The sequence below is a fragment of the Misgurnus anguillicaudatus genome, chromosome 22 (assembly GCF_027580225.2).
Source record: "Misgurnus anguillicaudatus chromosome 22, ASM2758022v2, whole genome shotgun sequence".
In the NCBI taxonomy this organism is placed as follows: Eukaryota; Metazoa; Chordata; class Actinopteri; order Cypriniformes; family Cobitidae; genus Misgurnus; species Misgurnus anguillicaudatus.
Window position 1 is genome coordinate 52,649,940 of NC_073358.2, and position 24,071 is coordinate 52,674,010.

The window sequence follows — 24,071 nt, forward strand, 5'->3', positions numbered from 1 at the left end:
CTATACTATACACATACAAACACATGTAAAAAAAAATTTAGCATGAAGTTAACTTAAAACAACTTGGTTTTGCAAGCCAATTCAACCTATTATTTTAGTTTTGCCTTGGGATTACATTTCATTTCATTTATGCATTTGGCAGATGCTTTTATCCAAAGTGACTTAGAGTGACTGACATTATAGTACATGTGTTCCCTGGGTTCGAACCCATGACCGCAATGCTCTACCACTGAGCTATACAGGAGCATAAATTGATATACAGCTATACAGTTGTGATAGGTTGACATAACTTATAAAAACAAGTTGAAATTGTTTAACTTATATTTTTACATATAATTTAACAAATTATGTTGATTTGATGCTGCCTTTTTTTAAAGTGCATGGTTTTGGCCAATTCAACATTCAATGCTAAATGTAATGTAAAACACTTATTCACCAGCAGGTGTCAGCATTTACAGTAAACAACAGTGACAGTACAGTGTTTTATCATAACAGAGGAAACTTTGAGTCTGATTCCTGAAGCTGAAAAACCTGCTTTATTCAAAACCTACTGTTCAATGTTTACATCATTTCAATTATATTAATACTCTCTCTATATATAGTTTACTTTCATTTTCAGTTTAGATCAAGATCATTTTCACACACTGGGTAAAAGACAGAAAGATCATCAAATTATTTTAATACAGTCTAAAATAAAATACAGTCTAATTCAAGTCTAAAACCAAGAGTAAACCTGCTTCTATTTTCTTTTATTTTTAATACAGTTTGTTACTCGTTTATAAAAATGATATTACCACCAAAACCACATGTAAAAAAGATTATTGAAAAACTAAAGTTATTTTGCTTAATTGAGTTTAAGGTTTGTGTAAAACATCACCTTGAGTTCCCAAGAGCATTTAATAAGCTTCAGAAAGAGCAAATCTGACACAAAATGATGTGCACAAAGTCAACATGTTCAACAAATACAGACCTAAATCTAAAATATTTCCTCTTTAAAGTAAATAACAACTTCTGTCTTCATAAACATTCAGAATCTGTAAGTCTGTACAGTATGTGAGCCAAAACATCAACCAATCAGAATGAATCCCAATGTCGAGTCAGCTGAATTTGAGAGCGTTTGCATTTCACACAATTGACTGCAATGAAAACAACGCAGCTCAAAAACACACCTTAATGTGTGTCATTCTGAGCATCTCATGAATCAATGTTAATAATCTCATATATCAGTGTTATGATAAGATTATCAATGCAGCTCTTCAAGGCGTTATAGCAGTTTCTGTGCCGTCCTCCTCGGTTTGAGACACCATCTGTGATCAGGGCAGGTGTGAAAACTCTCATACACTTCCAGTGACAGACACACATTAGATTGTCTTCTGCATTAGAAAAAAATGAGCCTTGATTTATTATTATTTAACAAAATAAATAACTAAAAAAGTTGGTAGGTGTGCAATACTGTACCCAATGCACTTTAATCAAGTAAATCCAGTCATCCAGTTTGAGTTCCTGATGATCCACTAAGCATTTTTTACTTTTTCTGAACATATACTCCCACACAGAGTAAAGATGCTGGATATATCACTCAAATATACTGAAAATGTGTTAAAGTTCAGGTCATTAAATCAATATAAGACAGGAAAATTGTCTCTATGTATGTTTGTACTGCAAGTCTTTGCTGTTAGCAGAACAAATCCTTTAACAAAGAGACAATGCCTGAAATGTAAAAGTGTCTGTGACACCGGTTTCCTCCGTTATTATTCTTTCTCCTTTCATCCTTACTCTCTTTTGTTAAATCTTTATCTGACTCTCTCATTCTAACAGCTATCCTGTAATTAAACGGGCCGACCCACAGAACCACCAGACTCTCTGATGTCTCTCCACACTGAACCTGACTCAGTAACACGTTGTCTATTTCTTCATTTAAACACTGCACACCAAATACAGTAAATCATATTAAAAGGGCGAGAACAGAGTGATTGAATAATATATTTATTTTCTGTCTTTTCATTCAGTGCCTTACAATGAACTCATCTTTTCTCATAATAAGTTCACTGTCCTGCCCAGCTACAGAAAGAAAAGCGTTTCCTGGATCTCATCAAAATGAAACTTTAATACGACACAGATCAGTGATAGAGGATCTCAAAACTAGAACAAACTTGCAATGGCACAGCTGCATCCTGCACTGCATCTGTGTGTGTGTGTGTGTGTGTGTGTGTGTTTGTGTTATAGCTGCTGGATATGAAGATCTAATACACATTTCTAATACATTCTGCCTTTAATACACTAGTAGGTTGGCATGTTGCTTAGCAACTGTAGAGTTAGACTAGAGGTATATTAATAAAGTACAGTGCATGAGAAGGACTAGTTAGAGTGATATCTTGCTGAGCAACACAGTCTTCAGATTTCTAGTGCGCTATCACTGTAAATCATTTCTGTAGAAACTACAGTTTTACTGTCAGCTAGTTGCCAGTAACTTACTGTAGATTTTACATTTATGTTATTTATTGGCAACAGTTTGTTCACAACATGAAACATTTTCAGTCTTTCTTTATTTTCTACAGTAAGTTAACCAGCTTAGGCATGGGCTGGTTACCAGTTTCAATGTATACCAAGGTTTACCAAGGTTTCAAAACCACTAAAATTTTCTGTTATACCGTCTTCAAGGTATGAGCAGTGTTTATACAAAATTCATTAAGTCATGTGAGTGATTTGATGTTTATGGTTAATATACATTACGAAAATATTTTATATTTTTTAAAAGCATATTATAATTTAAAGGCTTCATTTTTAAAGGAACAGTATGTAGGATTGTGGCCAAAACGGGTACTACAATCACAAAACTTGTGGCTAAAACTGGTACTGCAATCACACAACTGGTGGCCAATACACAAAATGACAACATACACATCAGTTGAGGGCTGCAACTCCACTTTTTAAATGACAATATCCTTGCCGGACCACTGTTGTCAGTGATATAAGTATTTGAAATGAGAATGATTTCTTAATGTCTAGTGACATATCAGGGACATTGTATGATTAATTGATATAAATTTCTTACATACTGTTCCTTTAAATGGCATTTTAAAAAATAACACATTTTACTGTTGCAAATGGCAATACCGCAACACCGTGAAACCGTGGCACTTTTGCTAAAGGTTATCATCCAGCCAGAATCTTATACCGGCCCATGCCTAGCTGAATATTTTTTTACAGAAAACACGGACAGAATCAAGACATGAAAATGGAATTTACTCTATTTTCTATTTTAATTTACTCATATTTTCTATAAACCATTTAAAAAAAAACATTATACCTTATTTGTGAATATTAGTTTGTTGCCATGATATTATCAACCGGCAAATAAAATGATAGAAATGTTTGGAAACATTTTACTGTTTGCGTTATGCAACACGGTCACGTGATTACGCACCATCAACTATAAACATTCATTCTGAATAGAGAAAAACATGTCGATGAGACCATCTGAGACCACAAAGTCTTCAAAAAAACATTTTTTTTTACATTTAAGACCCTGCTCACATACACAGAGTTTAATGCACAGGCTGGCTCTAATGTTTTAATGGCCATCAGAAAGTTTAAATTTGTTCTGTTCAATAAATTTGGCAGCACTTTGTCTGACAAAAGATTTAATGTTGGATTTTACTATGAAATTCTGTAAACATTAGCCAAATATTAAAACACTACCAAAATGTACTTTTGAATGCAAACCATTAATAAACTATTGTTGAATTGTATAAGTAGTTTAATCGTTTTGATTATAAACTTAATTTATTAATTTACAGAATCGAGAAAAATTTAAACGGAACAAAATGGAATCCAAACAGTCAATTTATCTTCATCCTCACAATTTAGCCTGAATTGCTTTACATAAATATACATTATATATTATAAGTCGATTTGCGGTCTTACCCCACATTACTTGTCTCTTGCTTTTCAAAGAATGCTACAAATTTTATTCAAATGATTTGTTGCATCTTAACGTTCCCACGGTTCGAGCGAAGATAGAGAAAACATGTTTTACATGCTGCCTCCTCTTGGAATAACTTACTGAATACCCTAAAGCTTACCACATCATTAAATGAGTTTAAGCTACTTTAAATAAATGATGAGTTTCGTGCTTTGTTAAATTGTTGTTGTGATTTTTGAGAGTTTTTTATGTTTTGTTGTGTATTTGTTTACTCTTGTTATTTGTTGCTGCCTTTCTTGGCCAGATCACTCTTGTAAAAGAGATTTTAATCTTGTAAAAGTGTTTAACCTGGTTAAATAAAAAGAACTGAACATACAGACTTCATTTCAAATGTTTTCTGCAGTATAAAGTAATATATTTGGTATTAATTATGTATTTATTTAAGACATGCTTAAGTCTTAGGGATCCTGTATGAGAGTCTAGATGTTCAGCTCCACCTGCTCCCGGTGTGATGATGGTATTCAAAGAATGAAAATAAAAGAAGGAGCAAGAGGAGGAGGAGGTGAAGGAGGAAGAGGACAGGGCAGGTGCATGAGGAGGCAGATGGAAATCTCTCTCTCTCTCAGTACAGTATGTGTGTGTATGCTCTTAGTGTACAGTTATAAGTGCATGTTATTGTAAAGAAATGATCTTATCATCAAACTGTAGTAACTGTTGCTGAACAGGTTGTCTGATGATGTAATCATCACCACGTGGGCAGGAAAACATTAAATCTAAGATCCTGTGAATATCTTTTAGCATGTTGCCATGCACAATGATATTATGATATCCATGAGTACATCACAAATGTACAGTTAACATTCTGTTACATAGTACACATCCCTACAGTATATATTTAGGACATAGTGGACAGTAGGCTAAAGATTTAAACCAGATAAATGTTGGTATGAGGAAGTAAAAACGTAATTCACGCACCCCATGGCGGGGGACATTTGGAAAAAGTGACCACACTCAAATGGAAATATTTGCAAAAGTTTAGATTTTGATGGTAGCCAGCGCTTTTTTATTCCAGAAATCATACTTGGCAACACAATCCTCGTCCCTCATCACTCCCACAATCCCCTGCACTGAGACCGAGTCGTCATGGCAACAGCAAACCACTTGGAATGTGGGGCGGCCGCCTGCTGCTGTGACTTTCTGAATGGCCTTTGATGGTCACCCTGGGAAACCAAACCATGAACACAATGTGACGGACTGAAACAGAGATGTCTTGCTTCTTAATGTATATACTTTGTCCTGAATGTCAGATTTACTCTACAGGCAAACAGTACGGTGCAGTCAGCTGGGGAATAATGCAAAATAAACCCACACACACAGGGTCTTTGTGTGTTTACTGAAAATATTAAAATCATAAGAAAAACTGCATCCTTACTGTATCACAATCAATCCTCAATCAAATAAAAATTGTATTTGAATGAAAACTGTATGTGGTGTGTACTTCTATTCAGGATGCATTAAACCAAAGGCCACAGTTCTTAATTTAGAAAACATTTAGCAGCGTAACACAGTTGACAGAATAAAGACAGAAGGTCATAGTGTTTGCTGAAGAGCAGATTCATCTGAGATCTCATGAAAAGTTTGCATTGATCACAGAAGCAGAATATTGTTGTGTAACAACCAGGCGACACATTTTCAGATATTTTACACTTCATGTAAAGCAAGCAACCTAGTATTAACAGGGTTTCCCGCAGAAAATTTGTTAGTTAAGGTGGTAGGGTTGTGCAGGTGGGTGGCAATCAAAGGGGGGGTGTACGCGTCATGATAAATATTTTTATTTAAAACACTAAAATTAAACTCAATTTTCAAGAAACCATGACAGAAAATGAACACATACTAGATTATTACTGAATTAAATGTTTTATCAACAGGCTAGTTATCCTCCAGACAGTGACGGACCATGTCTTTATCTCATTTCAGCCATGTGGCGCGTGCCCGCTCGCGGTGTGATGCGCGTCCACGCTATTCTCCGAGATGCACTTGACGGCCTTTTGTGCAGCGAAATTTTTTTTGGGACGACCTAGTGAAGGTGGTAGGGTATCCCAGCTTAGGTGGGCCGCCCGAACTGAAAAGTGCTGCGGGAAACCCTGTATTAATATGTAACATTTAAAAACACAAAAGTTTTTTGTATGTTTAAAAAGATGCTATAGCTTACAATGAAGAATTATTTACAACATTTCATTGTAGCATTATTACGTTTTTACAGCTACAAAAAAAGAAAAAATTACAAAAAATTACAAATCTTTAATACCATAAAGATTGCAGTATAATTTCCCTTCATTTTATCGATAATGTTACCACCCTAACCTAACCCTACCCCAAACCCTTTTTATATCAAAAAAATTTAATTTGTATAAAAGTGTATTCATTTTATATTATGCAACGTAATGGACAGAAATGTTTAAAAGTGTAACATTTTTGAAACAATAATAACAATATAGCATATAAATAATATTTTAAGCGCTAATACAGTCCTACCCCTAAACCTACCCAAAACTATGTATTGTAGACAAGTGTTAACAAAATAACTTATTTATTGTGAAATTTCAAAAGCAGGACCAAAAGTAGTTAAAATGCTGATGTGCTGCAGTCGCGGTCCTCTCTGGAGTTTATGATGAAGTACAGAGAAATATTAAAGTTATTAATCCACGATAACGTTAATCCAACTTCTCTCTGTCAAGACTCACATTTCAAAAGTACATCAACTGAAAGACAACAATGTTGCAAATCTGTGACGTAGCAGGCACGAGCCAATAAGCGTTTGACATCACTGCCGTAAAGCAATGTGTCGTAAAGCTTCTTGAGGCGCAATATTTGAATTTAAATTTAAGTTTACGGTCGGTGATGAGAACTGGGATCAAGATCGCTGGATAAAGGGCTGTTCCTCGCAATCGTATGAATTTTAAAGATGTAAATTACAGAGAATTAATAAAATTAACATCTTTTGTGAATTTATGTTGTGTTTTGATGTAATTATTATTGCATAGGAGAAAACGCATTTTGTGTCATCAAACAAACAAATTAAATATTACAAAATGTTTAAATGATTACAGCAATGTTATTCATTTTAAGGTTTTAAAGTGTAGTCTTGTTTAATATTGTGTCATTCTCTGAAAGTCATAAAAATTTTATTTGAATTTAAATGTATTTAATATGCGTAAGAAAGGCCAATGCCCGCGATTTTAATATTTATGAATAGGAATATGTAAAAATCAAAACCATCCGAATGGACATTCAAAACTAACCCAAAAGCATCCCAATGACTGTTCACAGGCCACATATCAATAACTAATCAACAAAATCATTTAATCTTTAACCCGCAGAAAAAAACAAAAACTGGTTGGCAACGCTACGCTGCAGACAGCATCTTCCGTCGAGTTCACGCTTTATCTCTAAATAAAAGTCAAAACGGAGTTGGAGAAGTTGTTCTCAGAAGAAGTTTTCAGATATAGGTAATGAAAACACACTTTTCAAAAGGCACAACGCTATTTTATTGCTTTAAGTAGCCTAAAATTTTAAGATCATCCTCAGTCAATTGTATTGATTGAGGTGTTTACATGAAGGCTTTTTAATACGATTGAGCCATCAATACGATTACAAACGGATTATTTGTTTGCATGTAAACGTACTGAGATGCTTCAAAAATTGAAGCTGAGGTTCAGATCTATCACTTTTCCAGTCAAACCTCAAGGTGTGAACAACCGGTTATAAATACACCTCATGCTTATTATGGGTGTTCATGAGGGATTAAGATGCAGAACAGAACTCATCAGAGATTCAATCCATGACATCACTGCGATCCACAAGCACACTCAGCAGATCTGATGTCACCCAACACTTCAGATAAACCATCCAGGGAAATACACGAGAACAGTGAGGTGACACACACAATCAACTCTTTCTTTTAAATGGCCATATATCTTGCGTGTCCACAAATAACTTGTTGTAAAGGGGAGTTTGCTAGACAACTTAGTTGTTTATGGTTGCTCCGCAACATCATGACCTACACTAGTAATATATAATTGATGTCCAGTCACAGGTGTACGTCTGTGTGTCTGTATGGCCTATTTTAAAACAGCTTTGAAAATGACTCATCCAATCAGAATTTAGAGTTTAAAACTATCAGCTTCATAAAGTTTTACATAAAACAAATGCAGAAGTGTGATTCAATCTTATTGCCATTATCAAATTCCATGAAGAGAAAATAGATTTCATTTAATCCAAAATTTGGCATTGTTACCAACATATAAATCCTTTAAAACTGTTAATGTGATATTAAATGACTTATAGACGGGCTTCATCAAGGTTGCAATTAAAATGAAATAGCAGAAATCATCCGGTGGTCTCATATCAAATGTCTGCATTGTGATAACTGGGTCACAATCTAATGTTTCACACATGTTCGGTTTGTGCTTTGATGACAGACACTGTGTATATTTTCACACTGTGTGGCCCCGGGGGCAAGAACGTCATCTATACCGATCTCCTCTCGGCTGACATTTGCAACACCTAAAAAAAGCAAGTCGCCTAAACAGAAGTGTGTATATAAACAAAAATACAACCTCATTAATTCAACAGCTAAGACCTAAAGATCAACATTTGAAATTTAACACAAAATCATATTTACTTCTTAATATTTGAACCATTTCATAATTGAATCATTTGCATTTTGGAAGAGAAACCTGTTACCAGGAAACAAAAGCGAGGTCTTAATTCTCTTAAAGGCTGTACCGTTTGAATATTTTTATTTGAATTTATGGTGAAATATGACCTGGACATTTTCTGTACAGATGAGATCCAGTCAAAATGAAAACACAGGGCTCATGATCAGCTCATGGAGTACAGGTGAATTTAGCCTTCAATGACTTCACACCAGATGACCTGACAGCCCTGGCCTAACCCTAACCCTTAAGTACTTTACTACAGTTACTTTACAGACCAGTTGCCAAAAAAATGGCTTCAGGCAACTGGCCTTTTACTATGGTAAAAACTGACCGATACCTAACATTTAAAGAATAAAACACATACACATTACTGACTCATGAAGATATTAAAGTTCAGAATTGATAATAGATGAAGCCGCTTTATGAGGGAGCGTGGGAGATAAAAATAAAATTATAGCCTCTCTGAGCATGACCTTATAGAAGAGAAGTTTCCTCATCAATGCTCCTGTAATGTCAGACGGCTGCCGGTGCCTGGTAAAGATAAACCCTCATCTGCCCCCATTGTGCTACCAAACACAACTCTACATATAAACCAGGAGAAAACCAGACTTCTGTCCAGAGAGACATCTGGGGCTAAAATGGAGCAGATCACAGAAACATCAACACGTATTCTTCACTTTTAAAACTCTACTAACATGAAACTTTTGGGGGTGGTTTCCCAAACAGGGTTTACCTTTGTCCCAGACAAAACTGCATGTTGGAGCCGCCTTGATTTAAAAACACCCTGTACTGACGTATTTTAAAGAGGACATTTCACAAGACTAATCTTTGGTGTCCCCAGAGTACATATGTGAAGTTTTAGCTCAAAATATCATATAGATAATTTATTATAGCATAAAATTGCCACTTTGTAGGTGTGAGCAAAAATTTGCTGTTTTTGGTTGTGTCCTGGTGCCGTGGTTGGATAGTCCAGACAAATGGGCACTATTATCCCCTTCTGACATCACAAGGGGAGCCAACTTTCAACGAGCTATTTTTTCACATGCTTGCAGAGAATGGTTTACCAAAACTAAGTTACCAAAAGTAAGTTGATCTTTTTCACATTTTCTAGGTTGATAAAAGTATCGGGAACCCAATAATAGCGCTTAAACATGGAAAAAAGTCAGATTTTCATGATATGTCCCCTTTAAAATGTATGCATCAGTGCCAATGTTTTGTCTCAAGATTCACAGCAGTATTGTTTTTTGTAAGGTTTGTTTGTAATTAGGGACACCACAATGATTAAATAATCGCTTAATCGCGATTGATTGACCTCAGCGCGATGATTGCAGATCACCGCAATGATTGCACATCTCTGTAAAAAACACAAGGGGGAGCTGCAGCACCTGTAAAAACGAGACCAGGTGGAGCCCCTTAACTAACAGTGCAACCTGATACATTGCAAAACCATTCAATACTAATTGTACTAAAATGTCCTAAGTAGCATTGGCTACTATTTAAGGCCTGTTCTGGTAGTTTATTTTGATTGCATTTTTATTTACAATTATTTTTAGACACTTTATTGTGTTTATTTCTTATGAAGAATTTTCAGTTTTTGAAAGTTATATTTGTGTGAAAAACAAGCAAAATGTATGAGAATTACATGTCAAAGTTCTAAAACAGGCAATTAATCGTCATAATTGTCAATTTATTAAACAATGAACCATCAGCCAAATTTCTTAATCGTGACAGCCCTATTTGTAACATCTACTTAAATGTCATAAAATAACTAAGGCCTAGTCCTTGATTAATCTAAAATCTGTCCAGGAAACTGACCCATAATGTCTCCGAAATGGCACAAAACCTCAACAGAAGGAAGTAGCGACTGCAGCAAGCAAACACGATCTCATTTCTAAAATATCACTGAAATACAGCATAATCTTAGTAAGATAACAGACTGTTTTTCATTGATACAAGCAAGAAATGAATTTTAATACAGAAATGTATAAATTTTTATACAGTAGTAACCAAAAACATAAAGATAAAGATACTGCACAATGACCAGAGGGGTGAAATAAAAAGGACTCCAAAATTTAAGAGTCATACAAATTATAAAATACGTTAGCTCTGTAAAAAAACAGTCCAGGTTTTAACATAAGAAAAATCTTTCTGTTCGTCTTCCTCAGAAGTCACAAAGGTTCAGATTCAGAAGAACATGAGAACGAGTGAATGGGGACAGAATTCTGAGTAATGCATTTTACCCGATGTGATGAATGACAAAGTGAAGACAAAACTGAAACTTACAACTCATGACTAAACTATGTCTGCACTATTCGTGATCAACTATAATATGAATTGAGTTTGTGAAGCATTATAGTGAGTAACACAAAACTAGCGTGCCCATAAAATGAATACTACACCTGTTCCTGGATTAAGGAATGCTCTGGCTCTCTGCCATTAGGAATGAACACCTTGTTATAGAAAGACATTAAAGTTCTGAGGAGTACACATGGACTTTTTTAAACCAGACATAAAGAAGTTATGGAGTGTATAGTTTTAAGAATAGTTATATTAAACAACACAAACTCTCTATACATTATTATTACATTCTGTGCGGTTATTAGCTTATATTATGATTTGTTGCATACTGTATGTCCGGGGAGAGAGAGAGAGAGAGAGAGAGAGAGAGAGAGAGAGAGAGAGAGAGAGAGAGAGAGAGAGAGAGAAAACATGAACAAACACACTGAAACACTATACAGCTCATAAAGGAAGTAGCAGCTCGCTCACGCGCAACATGTAACAAGCCTCTGTGCACGCGCACAGGGCTGTAACCTTTCACCTTTACTAACTCTTATTAATGACGTGCACACACACCCCCACACACATCTAATCAATACTTCACAGGCTTATCGATACAAACCACAAACACATCCCCATCACTAAACTGAGACACAGAGTTCGCCTACCTTTCTGTTTGATGTGAATCAATGAGGAGACGCAACAATCATTTCATAATCCATTAAAGAAGCTCGGCTGCCCATATAATCCAGTGTGTCGTGCGTCAGATTAATAATCCAGCGCGTGAGGTCTTATAAATATAAACATATACGCGAAAGATGTACACAAACATGGCAGAGATACACAAATGTCACGCTGACATAAAGCGAAACATTTAAGGGACAGGAAGTGTCAGGTAGGTTCCTTTGATCTGAGGGACGGGAAAACTGACTAATCACACGCCTCACGCGGACACAAACCCCGCCCACGGAAGAAGCGGCAGCCAATTGCATCGCGTCAGCGGCTCTATGTGAATTTTGAAGTGGACGCGCAGGTGCATCTGACTGAATGTCACACGCTTTCATTTCTTCAATATTATAATAATAATAATAAAACCTTTCCATACGTTTTCTTAAATAAATAATATAAATAATAACATTAACATTTTTTTTTTTTAATTTTACAGAATGTAATACTGGTTGTTATTCTTTAAAATGTAGACATATTATTTAATAAGGTTGACTAATTCTTTCTTGCATTTTCACTAATTATTAATGTAGAGTTGACTAGTAATCAAGACTAATATATTGTATTTAAATTAATTGCGTTATTATAAATATAATGTATTTTATTACATTATTATAAATATATTGTATACATATATTGTATTTAAATTAATTGCATTATTCGAAATTGCATTTAATTTCGTTTGATGCAGATTCATGGCACAATGGCAGTGTATTGATTTTTCAGTTGTTTTTTAATTCGATATTCATCTTATATAAATCGAGGCTGCCATCTAGTGGTGAAAGCACTAAAAGTGCACTAAAATATCATTTAAAACAAACAAAATACATTCACTTGATGGACAAGTATTGTTTGTGCAACCCAACAAGAACTCCAGTACAAATAAAACATTTATTGCTAAACACATCTTTGTACAACATCTCACAGTTCTTCTATAAGAAGAAAACACAACAGGGTTTTACTGTAAGTGAGGAACGGTGTAGTCCAGTCAGAAAGGCTTTCTGATCCACAGATTTATGAGTCCAGTTGAGGTAGTGATGAATTAAGCCACATCCTAAAACTTCACCTGCTGATTAAAAAAAAATCACAAAGATTTTCCATCCCAGACCTGAAATGTTACAGTAATTAATTACAGTTATACTACCAATCTGTATTAAAACATTTAAGCAAATTACATACTTAAAGCTAAAATATATAACTTTATAAAACTTGATTAATAAAAGCAACAACATAATGCATGCTTAAATAATAATAAATGTCATAGGGGTGGTTTCCCAGACAGGGATTAGAATAAAATAAATGTAAGAGCTGTCCAAACTGAAAACAACTTGCACTGACATATCTTTAAATACATCAGTGCCCTTTGTTTCGCCTCAAAATGCACACGAGTAATATGTTTTTAGTTAGGCATGTTTGGTAAAACTAGTTATATTTCCTAATTAAACTAACGCCTAGTCCTGTTTCAAGATAATCCCTGTCTGGGAAACCACCCCTAATCTTGTTTAATCGAACAAGAATAAATCATAGTAATTCTATTACAGCATTGATGCCTTTAGTGAGGTAAAGTCTGACCAAATTTTGAGGCAAAACCTCATTCATACTGTATCTATCTACCTGATTGTCAGCTGTTGAGGCGATTATTAAAGATGCAAAAAATCACACTTTAGAGTGCTGTAGCTTATAGCACTTTCATTTATATACATTTCATATGAATCTATAATAAAATGAGCATGTAGTTTAATTAAGGATAAACTAAACTCAAACTAGGTCTATGCACCTTTTTTAACATATCCAAAAACTACAAAATTCACCAACATCTGAGGTAATGTTGTAAAAGAGGTTTGTGGTTAATTGTATCACTCTGATAATAACAGATCAATTAAAACAACCATTCATTCATGGCACATACTGTACATAACATTGATCAAATTAAACATCAAGCTGCTTTTCTTTTACAGTCTTTGCAAAATAAATCACTGTTTTATGAAGTTTCACTTCACTGGTGGATGATATTTACAGGTGTTTATAAAAAAGATTACTATAAATCTCACGAAGCTTGTCAAAGTCCAATTTTACCCAAATATATATGACAAAAAATGTATAACAGTTAGGAAACCCTTCACATTACTGTACTGAAAAAAAATACATGATTAAAATGGTAAAGTTTTTACACTGCATGGTATTATTAAATATATATAAAGAAATAAAACATCTCGACATTACAATACTGAGAAAATATTGAGGCAAAATCTGATTCGTTGTAATATAATTAATAAAACAATGCTAATGCAAAGGGCTTCATTCTTACTTTTTAATTAAAATACTATTTTGTTGCTCAATTGTTAGGGTGAAATCTTTGGACATTTTTTGTGAGACTCGCTTATAAATAAACATTCTTACTATTTTACAATTATGGCACAATATAAATCATTTTTATGGACAAAATGAATATCACTACAAGAACTTTTAATACCATTTGCAGAAAGAATGCCAATGAAATCCTAATAAATCTGTTGACTTTTGGAGCATGAATGGATTAGAATGGCTTAGAAGCTTTATGGCAGAAACAATCCGATTTAAAACACTCGCTACAGCTGAACAACCGAATGTGTTGCAAGTGCCAAAACAGAAGCCAGTTCAGATGAAGGCATAAATAAATCCTGCGGCACTGATATCATTTAAATTCTGAACTCCAATTCAAAAACAAGAAGTTTGTTTTAAATTCTCTGTGGCTGAATACAGTGCTCGTCTGATGCTCTGGTAATGGACATTATCATGACAGGGTTTCCCAACTGAGCACTAGCAGATCTGGGACTCAGATTCGAGTCTTGCCCGTCGCGTCTGATGGGCCTTTGCGCACGTGGAGGTGTGACGGTTAAAGCTGTCTCTCCACATGAAACGTTTGGAGCACATGCTGCATTCGTAGGGTTTGATGCCCGTGTGGATCTTCATGTGACCGACCAAATGATGCTTCATCTTAAAACTCTTTCCGCAAACGGCGCAACCAAACGGCCGCAAGCCCAGGTGCATGCTCATGTGACGGTCCCTCTGGCTTTTGTGCGTGAAACTCTTGCCGCATTGACACGGATAGAGCTTATACATCACAGAGGTGAACCCCGAGTGACACGTCTGTTCCTTTAGACCACCGTCAACGTTAACAGAGACCTCCTCATCTTTAGCAACATCTGAGGCACCATCTAGCTGCGGTTTATCCTTGGATGCTGGGTTGGAGATCTCATCCGCACTCTGTGAAAAGCCCTCTGTGGAGGTGCCATAGAAGTCCAAGGGTTCCTCGTATGAGCAATTACTATCCAGGCACTCCTCGAGACGACTCACCAACTTCTCATCGAAACAATCCGCTACCGTGTTTGGACAGTTCTGATCCGAATCGCTTACTGTGGGCTCGCTGGCAAGCAGCCCAGCGCAGGCCTCTCGTCCTGACCTCTCGATTTTAACGTGCACTTTCTTCCTGCGTCCCATAATGCTCGGTGGAACGTAGGCAGGTCTCGTGCACTGGTTTTCCGTAGCATCCGACTCGCTGCTCAGATTATCCGGAGAAGAGCAGCTTGCGCTTTGCACCGGAACTGAAATCCCATCTTCAGCTATATCCTCTCCTTGATCCGCAGTCTGACCATCGTCCTCATTATCTGTGGTGTAATCCTCATCTTTTGGAGATGACCTGTGTTCAAAACGTCCACCGCTGGTTTTTTTATTCCCCACCTCGAGTAGCTCAGTACATCTATCCACCACATGCCACATCTGCAGGAAGCTAGCGGCCGTGAGGAAGGCCACGACCTCTCCAGACGGCACAGAAAGCGCTCCCGTATAGCAGGACAGGAGGAGCTGCTCAAAGACACACGGATGCATGACGTCCGGCAGCACCACGCGGGCACTGTTCTTCAACAGGACCTGATCGCAGAAGTACGGCGAGCTGGCAGCCAACACCGCCCGATGAGCCCGAAACTGATGGCCACCTATAGACACGATGAGGTCACATAGCTGACCCCTCTGCCGCTGCTGGTTTAATTTCTTCAGGAGCGAGCAGGAAAAATCTGGAAACTCCACATGGAATGAGTTTGCCCCTGTCTCCATGGTTACCTGGAAAAGCTCTAAAATTGATAGGATAGATAAGTAATATGTGATAAGAAATGGGAAAAAACCAAAGCAGTAATGTGCATCCCTCGCACAAAATTACCATAGTAACAATTATTTAAGACAAAATATTATAGGTACTATTGTTTAAATTACATCATGTAACAAAACGCTAAATGACAAAAGTTTCTGTTTAATGAATTTATGAGATGTCTTTTACTAGATTCAGATAAGCAGCACTAAAAGAAAAGAAAAAACAGTGACATTAATAATGACTATTAAATCTTTGCTGTAGACAATGAAGTAAAAATAATAACAACAAAACCGAACTGTATTATGTTTCAAATCTAGACTTTTATTATCTTTTATAGCAGTGTACTGTCAGAATTCAGGCTAACTGCTATACGGCTAGTTAGCATCAGCACATATCAAGAATATTTAATGATTTAAACAGTGACACAAACACTGCTGTTTATAAGAGAAATCAATGAGCCCAGTTTTCACACACAAACACGATATAATAAATCGCTTTCTTACCGTTTAACGCTTCATTTCTGTCGGCTTCACTGAAAGCTAAAGCGCTTCATCTCTTCCGCGAGCCGAAGCGTAGCGCGCTTCTTACGTCATTACGCATAGGTCGCGTGGCGCAAAGAGAATGTAAACAAACACGCCCTCATTACGGCTGACTGACAGGCATTCGCGCTGTGAAATGTTTCCTTTACTTAATTTAACAAAAATCCGGAAACTTTAAGTTTATTTTAAGATTTAAATAGATTTTTAACTTAAAACATTTAAAAAAATGCTTTAATAGTGCTTGTTGGAGATGCAGAATTTAAAATGTAAGGTTACAACAAGAATCACAATCTCATTTTCAACACAAATGATTAACATAAAATAAAAACGTATTTATTATGATTGGGATTATACCCTATTGTAAAATATTACAATAGCTGAATAATATCACAGCAGATGGTGGAAAAATATGAATTTTATTGATTTGTCTTTGTGTGTGCATTTCTGAAATGTGATCAGTCGATTATGATCATTGTTTATGGAAATGAAAAGTGTACATTTGGCAAGACACTTAAATCTCTTAATGTGATGAATAAACAAACGACCAAAAAGAAGAAAAGAAACACAAAAGGTGGGCCACAAAATTTAGGGCATAATTCAAATCCCATGAAAAACACAATATCTCCAGTGCGAGGCGCAATTGGACAACATCAGCGACAGAACTCTTTCTTTAGATGTGTCTTTAAAAACAACACATGAGACCAAATATCTTCAGTCTTCTGTTCACACTGCAAAAAAATGATTTTCAAGAAAAACATTTTTTTTTATTTTTGTCTTGTTTTCTGTAAAAATATCTAAAAATTCTTAAATTAAGATGCTTTTTCTTGATGAGCAAATCACACAAGAAAATACATCTAGTTTTTAGACCAAAAGTATACAATTTTGGGGATTTTGTGCATAAAACAAGCAAAAAAATCTGCAAAAGGGGGAAAGCAAAAAAAGTCTTGAAAATTGTTATTAAACACTAAGTTCAAGAAAAATTAAAGAAAATTTGCTTACCCCATTGGCAGATTTTTTTCCTTGTTTTATGCACAGAATCACTTGGATTTGATATTTTTGGTCTAGAGACTAGATTTAATTTCTTGGGTCATTTTGCTCATCAAGAAAAAGCATCTTAATTTAAGAATTTTGATATTTTTACTGAAAACAAGACAAAAAGAATAAGATTTTTTCCTTGAAAATCATCCTCTCAAAGATGATGTGTTCCCTCTCTTCAGCACCTGTGGACAATCATTTAAACAAAACAAAAATTATAACAGTGTACAATTACATGTATGCAAAAACAGTCTGCCAGAGAATGATGAAAATTTGGAAATGTTTATATTATTTTAATAGCTCCCCTATCTAAGAGACAAGTGTTGTAGTTGTAGAGACGTGTAAAAAAGAGATTCTTTGTCATGTATGAATGTTGGATCTCTCTCTCTCTCTCTCTCTCTCTCTCTCTCTCTCTCTCTCTCTCTCTCTCTCTCTCTCACGATTCACGTACAGTACATTAACAAGTAGGCCTACAGTAAAATGGTAAAATACTTCTTTACACTATTACAAAGAAATACGTGGGATGGTTTGGATGCTACAAATTCAAAGACCCAGATAAAAAATAATTAATAAACCTTTTGTAAGTAAGTGTATCGCAATGGTAAGAAGTTTTTCCTTCTGAACCTTAAAATGTGTAAAGAATAAATGGTAAATGTTTCAGTTTGCTATGTAGTCTGTTATACATGTATTAAGGTTTAACATTGATGTATTATTTTGTTTTTCTACAGCCATATTTAAAAAGAATCTTTTTAAAAAGGTCACATGACAAAATAGGGAAAATAATCCTAAATACGGCTGTAGAATAAGTATGAAGATCAGAAAATAAGCAGCTGTGTTTATTCGCTCTCTGTCCATGTTGACTTTTAACATCACACTGCAAATCTTATGCTATATAATGTACATGTCGTCTTATAAAATCAGCTGTCAGAGTTGAACTGAACTCATATTAAAAGATTTTGTCAATCATAAAGATGCTCTGATTATTTCATGAAGACAAGGGATGACTATTTATTCATTTGATGAGGTTTAAATTCAGCAGATATGTTCATATCATAAACCTGTCAAGAACATTTCACCAAAAGAACAACATATAAACAAAAAAAGGATTTTTTTATATTGAAAATTAATACATCTTCATGTCTTAAATATTCTTTTGTATTACATTAATGTGACCTCAACAATGTCTGAGATTTCAATCTGAACTATATTTTTTTATTAAAGTAACAACGAATACTTTAGGTAGCCTATAAAGTAATTAAAGTTTAGTGAGTCTCTTCCGGTAAAGTCTGATTGAGCAGTTTTCACATTTTGTCCAAGTTGGTTAGAAGATCAATATTATACCAACCATAACCTTCTCTGAATAGCCATAAAACAATCAAAAATCTTTTCCCTCAACGGCCTTAAGAACGAGCGTTTAGAGGTTTGATGGAGTCACACAGGAATACAGAACGGACGTGTGTCTATCATTCACCACCTTCAGCAAGAAATCAATGTGCCATTACATTTCCTACTGAATCAATATTATGATGGACACAATATCAAACTGAGGGCGCACTGACAGAAAACTCAATGGGGTTTCTTTATAGATCACAGGAAAGCACAATGGTGTATGATTAAGTTCCTACCGGCAATCTCAACACCGGTGACAGACAGCAGGCTAACATAGCTTAAGAGAGAGCTTGCCAACACTTAGCGTGCCGAGTCCCTTAAACTGCACACGCTATAGCTGATGTTGATAACACAAGATTTGAGGTACACATGCAGCCATATTCAAGAGATTTTTATTGCGTTGAACTGAGTTCAAGACAATCATCAGTATTTTACGTCCAAAGAGAGCACCTTTAAAAGGTTTTATGCAAATAATAGGTCCAATTGAGAGATAAAGCTGAGTCCTAGAAGTAATGGTTCAAGATGGGCCCAACATGCGATGAGATGGAGATCAAATCAGAGCAATGGAGGGAAGAAGTCACCTGTGTCCACCTGTGTCCACCTGTGTCCCTGAAATCAATAAGTCTGTCATCCCATCTGATATTGGGCGCAGTTATAGCACGGGGCGATTAGGACCACTTCCCTGGATATTAACTGTATCTCTCATCCTCCGAGACCCAGGCCAAGCCAGAGAGAACAAAAGCCCGTTTGATAAGTCCCGGGTCCCTCGTCTCACGTGAGCTCAAAAGTGGGGAACGGTTACGGGTCTGGAAGCTTAGAAATGAAAAACTTGGAATGACTGAGGGATTTTGGCAGGGAGTAAACTTGGATTGAAACCGACTACGTTGGCAAGAGCTTTATAGAGTTCTCATCAGAGCTTTAGCGTAAGAAAACCGACCCTCTCTTCAATCTTTCTTCTTGAGCTACTTTAGTAAAACGGTTATGAGCTCATTGTTCTCCTGGTGCAGATCAAGCTAAGATATTTGGACCCGGGGACCTTAGACAGAGAGGACAAAATATCCCCCTGGACAAACACTCACATGAAACATCTCTCTTAAAGTCATGAGACAGAGACATGCGAATTAACGTAATGTTAGAGATATCTGAACATAAATTACTCTTAATCTTATTAAAGACACATATTGACTTTTATTGAAATTTTACCTAAAGAAATCTATCCAGTAGGAATCACACACCAAAATAAAAGTCCTTCATAAAACATAAAAATAGGTAAATGCATTATAAAATAAAATACTCATGACAAGTATGATATACAAACATATAGCAAACTCTGTCTCATACAGCAATAATCATAATAAAAATATGATGGAGACAAATCATGCAGTAATTCATGCATTTTACTTCCTAAGTGCATGTTAGAGTAAAATAGCATCAACTGTACTGTGTTCATCAATGTGTTATCTTTCTCATCATAAATTGAAGGGTATTTTGTCTGGCACCAGGAGAACAGTAAATGTTTCTATATGAATCCTTTCTTTTAGATCACAACATTGACCGAAGGCTTCACCTTTAAACTTGGTGAACCTGTAAACTTGGCATCTTATACTGGTGGAGTCAAAAACAACGAGCAAACAGAAGCAATCATCTTTTGATGAAACGTAAGCACAGCCACCTGCTGGACCAGACAAAGTCTTTCATCTAAATTCCACAGCTCAGCGTCGGACCCCCAGTTTGTGTCTGTGATTTCCGGACAAAAGCACATGGAATCTTGGGATTGTTGTCTGGGCCCCCAGCGCGGTGATCGCTTATGAGAGGTGAGAGAGTCACATGACATGAACATAGAGATCTCACCTTTCATTAAACCATCAGAGACACAGAAGAGACATCACAGACAACAGACACGGCCCAATACAACATTTTATCTTCTGAAAAGAAAAGGTGAACTGGCTAAAAATATTTTAAATTAAGAAATATTAAAATACATACTGTAGTTAACCTTATTGCAACTTAGGCATCAATCTATTAAAACATGCATGCATGTAAAACACGGATACACAGAACATATAATCAATTATTTCTATAAGGCTGTGAAAGTCAAAGTGATGAACCGTACAAAAATCATCATATAACGCCATGCATGCATTTGCTGTTGAATTCTAGGTGTGTGTTGACTGAATCCTGCATTGTTTTTGTTTTGTGGAGAAATCCTCAGATACATCATCTCATGTGAACACAGCCGTGTCTGTCGCTGTAGGAAGGTGAAGAAGTTTATGATAATATTTACGCAGACTTTTCACGGACTTACGACTTGAATTGAATTAAGCAGAAGCTGTAGTTGAGGATGAGAAGGTCAGAGTTGAAATGTAAAAGTCAGAGATGTGTCTTCATAAAATTTCTCAGACATGTTCAGATGTTTCTTCAATGTCTTTGTTACTGTAGTTTATTTTATGAGAAAAATGAAGAATAGATCCGTACACTTGTGTTTAAAACGTCAATGCTCTTTCTTGGCTTTAGTATTACAATATATTCTTGATTTTTATCTTCTATCCGCATTACTTCTGTTTGAACAAGAATCTGTTTTCTTTATCCAAGATTACAATAATCCCAGCAACATATATTGTGAATTTGTTTTGTCCCCTGCAGTGTCTTCACAAATTGACCCGTGCTGTCTGGAAAAAATCTATATGGGATTTGGTGAAATGTAAACCATGTGTGCATGTTGATAAGAGACTTGTCCTCTTACAAACAAACAACCTTCCTATCTCACCTGGAATTTTCCAATTATGCATTACTTTTTCCAGTCCTGTTCACTTAAATATAAAATGTAGAATTACTAAGCCACTGCATAAATGTCATTTCACAATAACCTGTTCTTACTATTCTGGTTATTGGTCACATCAAGCTCCAAACTCACACTATTGGATGAGCTGATGTTGTGATGTCAGCTGGTCAGGATACTCAAAAATGTTTTGAGTAAATATTTTAACATAAAAAACACCTTGAATAAGTCAGGATAGTTGTGCTGTAACTTTTTAAATGTCTGGTGGATGAGAAAATGGGTATAAATACTGTAAATGTACATGATATCATCTAAAAGAGTAAAATAGCAAAGAGTGACCAGAAATGGTGACCAGTTACAAAAATATGTATATCTTTATATACAGGTGAAATAAGTACTCGTCACCATTTTTCTCAGTAAATGTATTTCCAAATGTGCTATTGACATGACATTTTCTGATTATTCTTTTCATTCTTCTGTCAGAAATCTTGCGATGAGCACCTGGTCGAGGCAAATTTATGGTGAAATGATTGTCATTCCACGTCTGTATTACACTTCTCACTGGAACATTCAGAAGCTTAGAAATGCCATCATGATGTTTTGCAACAATTAGGTTGTGAAGGTCTTGAGACAGCTCTTTGCTTTTACCCATCATGAGATTTGTCTTGTGTGACACCTTGCTAATGAGACCTTTTTGTAGGCCATCAGTTTGGGACTGAACCATCTGATATTCATTTGCACTGACAGTGGGCTGGATTGCTTTTTAATTACTGATAGTTTTCAGCTGTTTTCTTGGGTTTTCCATGTCTTTTTGCACCTCCCTTCTTCATGTGTTCAATACTTTTACGTGTGTCATTTCACATTATTACAAATAACTTAATTTCTGAACTTGTTAGTTTTGGTTTGTTTGTATGTACGGTATGGATTAACTGAGGAAAAAATCATGTCAAAAGCACCTGGAAATATATTTACTGAGAAAAATGGTGACGTGTTCAATACTTATTTCACCCGCTGTATATATTTATGTAGTTTAAATTTAGATCTAAAAAAGTTATGTCTCTTTGTTGAATGCCTTCTTACACTCTTAAGAACAGGGCCGTGCAGAGACCATTGGAGGGACAGGTGCTCAAAGAATAAAAAGGGCACTTTGCTCGCTGACACGCAAGCACACAACTGAAACAAATAATAAAGTAATACAGAATAGAAAGATGATAAGTCTAACGTTTTTCTTTATTTTCCTTGCAAATAGGGTGAGACAGAAAAATCTATATAGACTGAGTTTTATATATTTATGCATTTGGCAGCAGCTTTTATCCAAAACGACTTAAAGTGCATTTCATTTAGTGTTTGTGTGTGTCAACACAGTATATGCAGTTTTGAAATTATATGATATTATATATTGCATTGTGACATTAAGATATTATTACGTTTACAGGCTTGTGTTTTTGTTGTCATATTTAAAATATAATTATATTCTATTCTAATCCTGTTCGAAATTTGTATACAAAGAGAGTAGCCTACATATTTTAGTTCTGAATCGTGTTTGTGTTGTGTTTTTGCACACTTTGATGCCTTAATGACAGGGCAATAAAATAATGACATTCATCTCTCCTTTCATTCATTTCATGAAGCCTCTAGTACTTTCTTTATTTTCAGGTAAACTAAAACTGGTTGCAAAGCTGGAGAGTTTTTGATTGAGTTAATAATTTAGCACGAGTATGGCTATATTACCCAACATTAGCTCACATTGTCTTTTATCAAAGGCGAGTCCAGGAATCGTAAATTCAATATGATACAAAAAGTAAGAGGTTTTTTACCGTATTCATCGGATCTTGCTCTTCCAACAAACTCCGCGTGACAAGTGGATGACATTAGAACAGCGCGAGAGCGATTTGAAATCAAACTCCTCCGTATGATTTCCCCAATATTTCTCGCGGTACTTTGATGTCATGTGCGTTTTGTTCTTGCATTGCTGCGTGAAGTTGAGCACACCTAAAAACTCGAGACAGCTACCTGTATGAACTCCCGGCAGAGGACGTCCCTGCCTTTGCTTCATCCATTGTTTTTATATGGGAAGAATGTTTTATTTTCAGCGTGAGAAATACCTGAAATGCGTGTCTCCCGCCGAATGCGTGAGAGCCTCTGTTTGCATGAACTGTCTGAACTTGAGAGCCCTGTTTGCATCTAACGTTCTAAAGATGTTAATACACACAGACAGCAATAAACAAAAGCTGTGCATGCTCTCCTCACGTTGTTCTTGTAAAATAATAATAATATAACGAGCATACCGCTTCGGTTCAATGCCGGCTCGAAGGGGATCCTCCCTGTACTGCGCACCGTGTCGTGCACGTGTGGGCGCTGCTGCGCTGTGAGCTTTCCCTAAAGAGATTGTCCAATAAAAGGTCAATACGTCATCATGTGACTAATTTTATTTGCGGCTAAATTATTTTTTATTAATTTTACTAATAGTTAGATTGGGCAGGCCTTCACAAAAGGGCATTTAATTGCAAAAAAAATGCCTTGACAAAAAGGGCACTTTGGTCATCCAGGGGTA

General features: G+C 35.8%; 2 protein-coding genes across 3 annotated transcripts in view; both read right to left on the bottom strand.

Annotated features, from left to right (window-relative positions):
* Nucleotides 1-11,848, bottom strand: part of LOC129439489 (ras-specific guanine nucleotide-releasing factor RalGPS1) — a 127,184-nt gene extending 115,336 nt beyond the window's left edge. For both annotated transcript variants that reach the window (XM_055198136.2, XM_055198135.2), the window contains exon 1: nucleotides 11,592-11,848. The gene's annotated coding sequence lies outside the window, so the exon portion shown is untranslated. The remainder of the gene's footprint in view (nucleotides 1-11,591) is intronic.
* A 678-nt stretch (nucleotides 11,849-12,526) lies between these two features.
* On the bottom strand, nucleotides 12,527-16,429 carry zbtb43 (zinc finger and BTB domain containing 43). Its single transcript, XM_055198133.2, has 2 exons — nucleotides 16,279-16,429; nucleotides 12,527-15,758 (listed from the first exon to the last, which is right to left on the bottom strand). The coding sequence occupies exon 2, from the start codon at nucleotides 15,739-15,741 to the stop codon at nucleotides 14,449-14,451; it is 1,293 nt and encodes a 430-aa protein (XP_055054108.1). The 5' UTR covers nucleotides 15,742-15,758; nucleotides 16,279-16,429; the 3' UTR covers nucleotides 12,527-14,448.
* Between the last annotated feature and the right edge of the window lie 7,642 nt (nucleotides 16,430-24,071).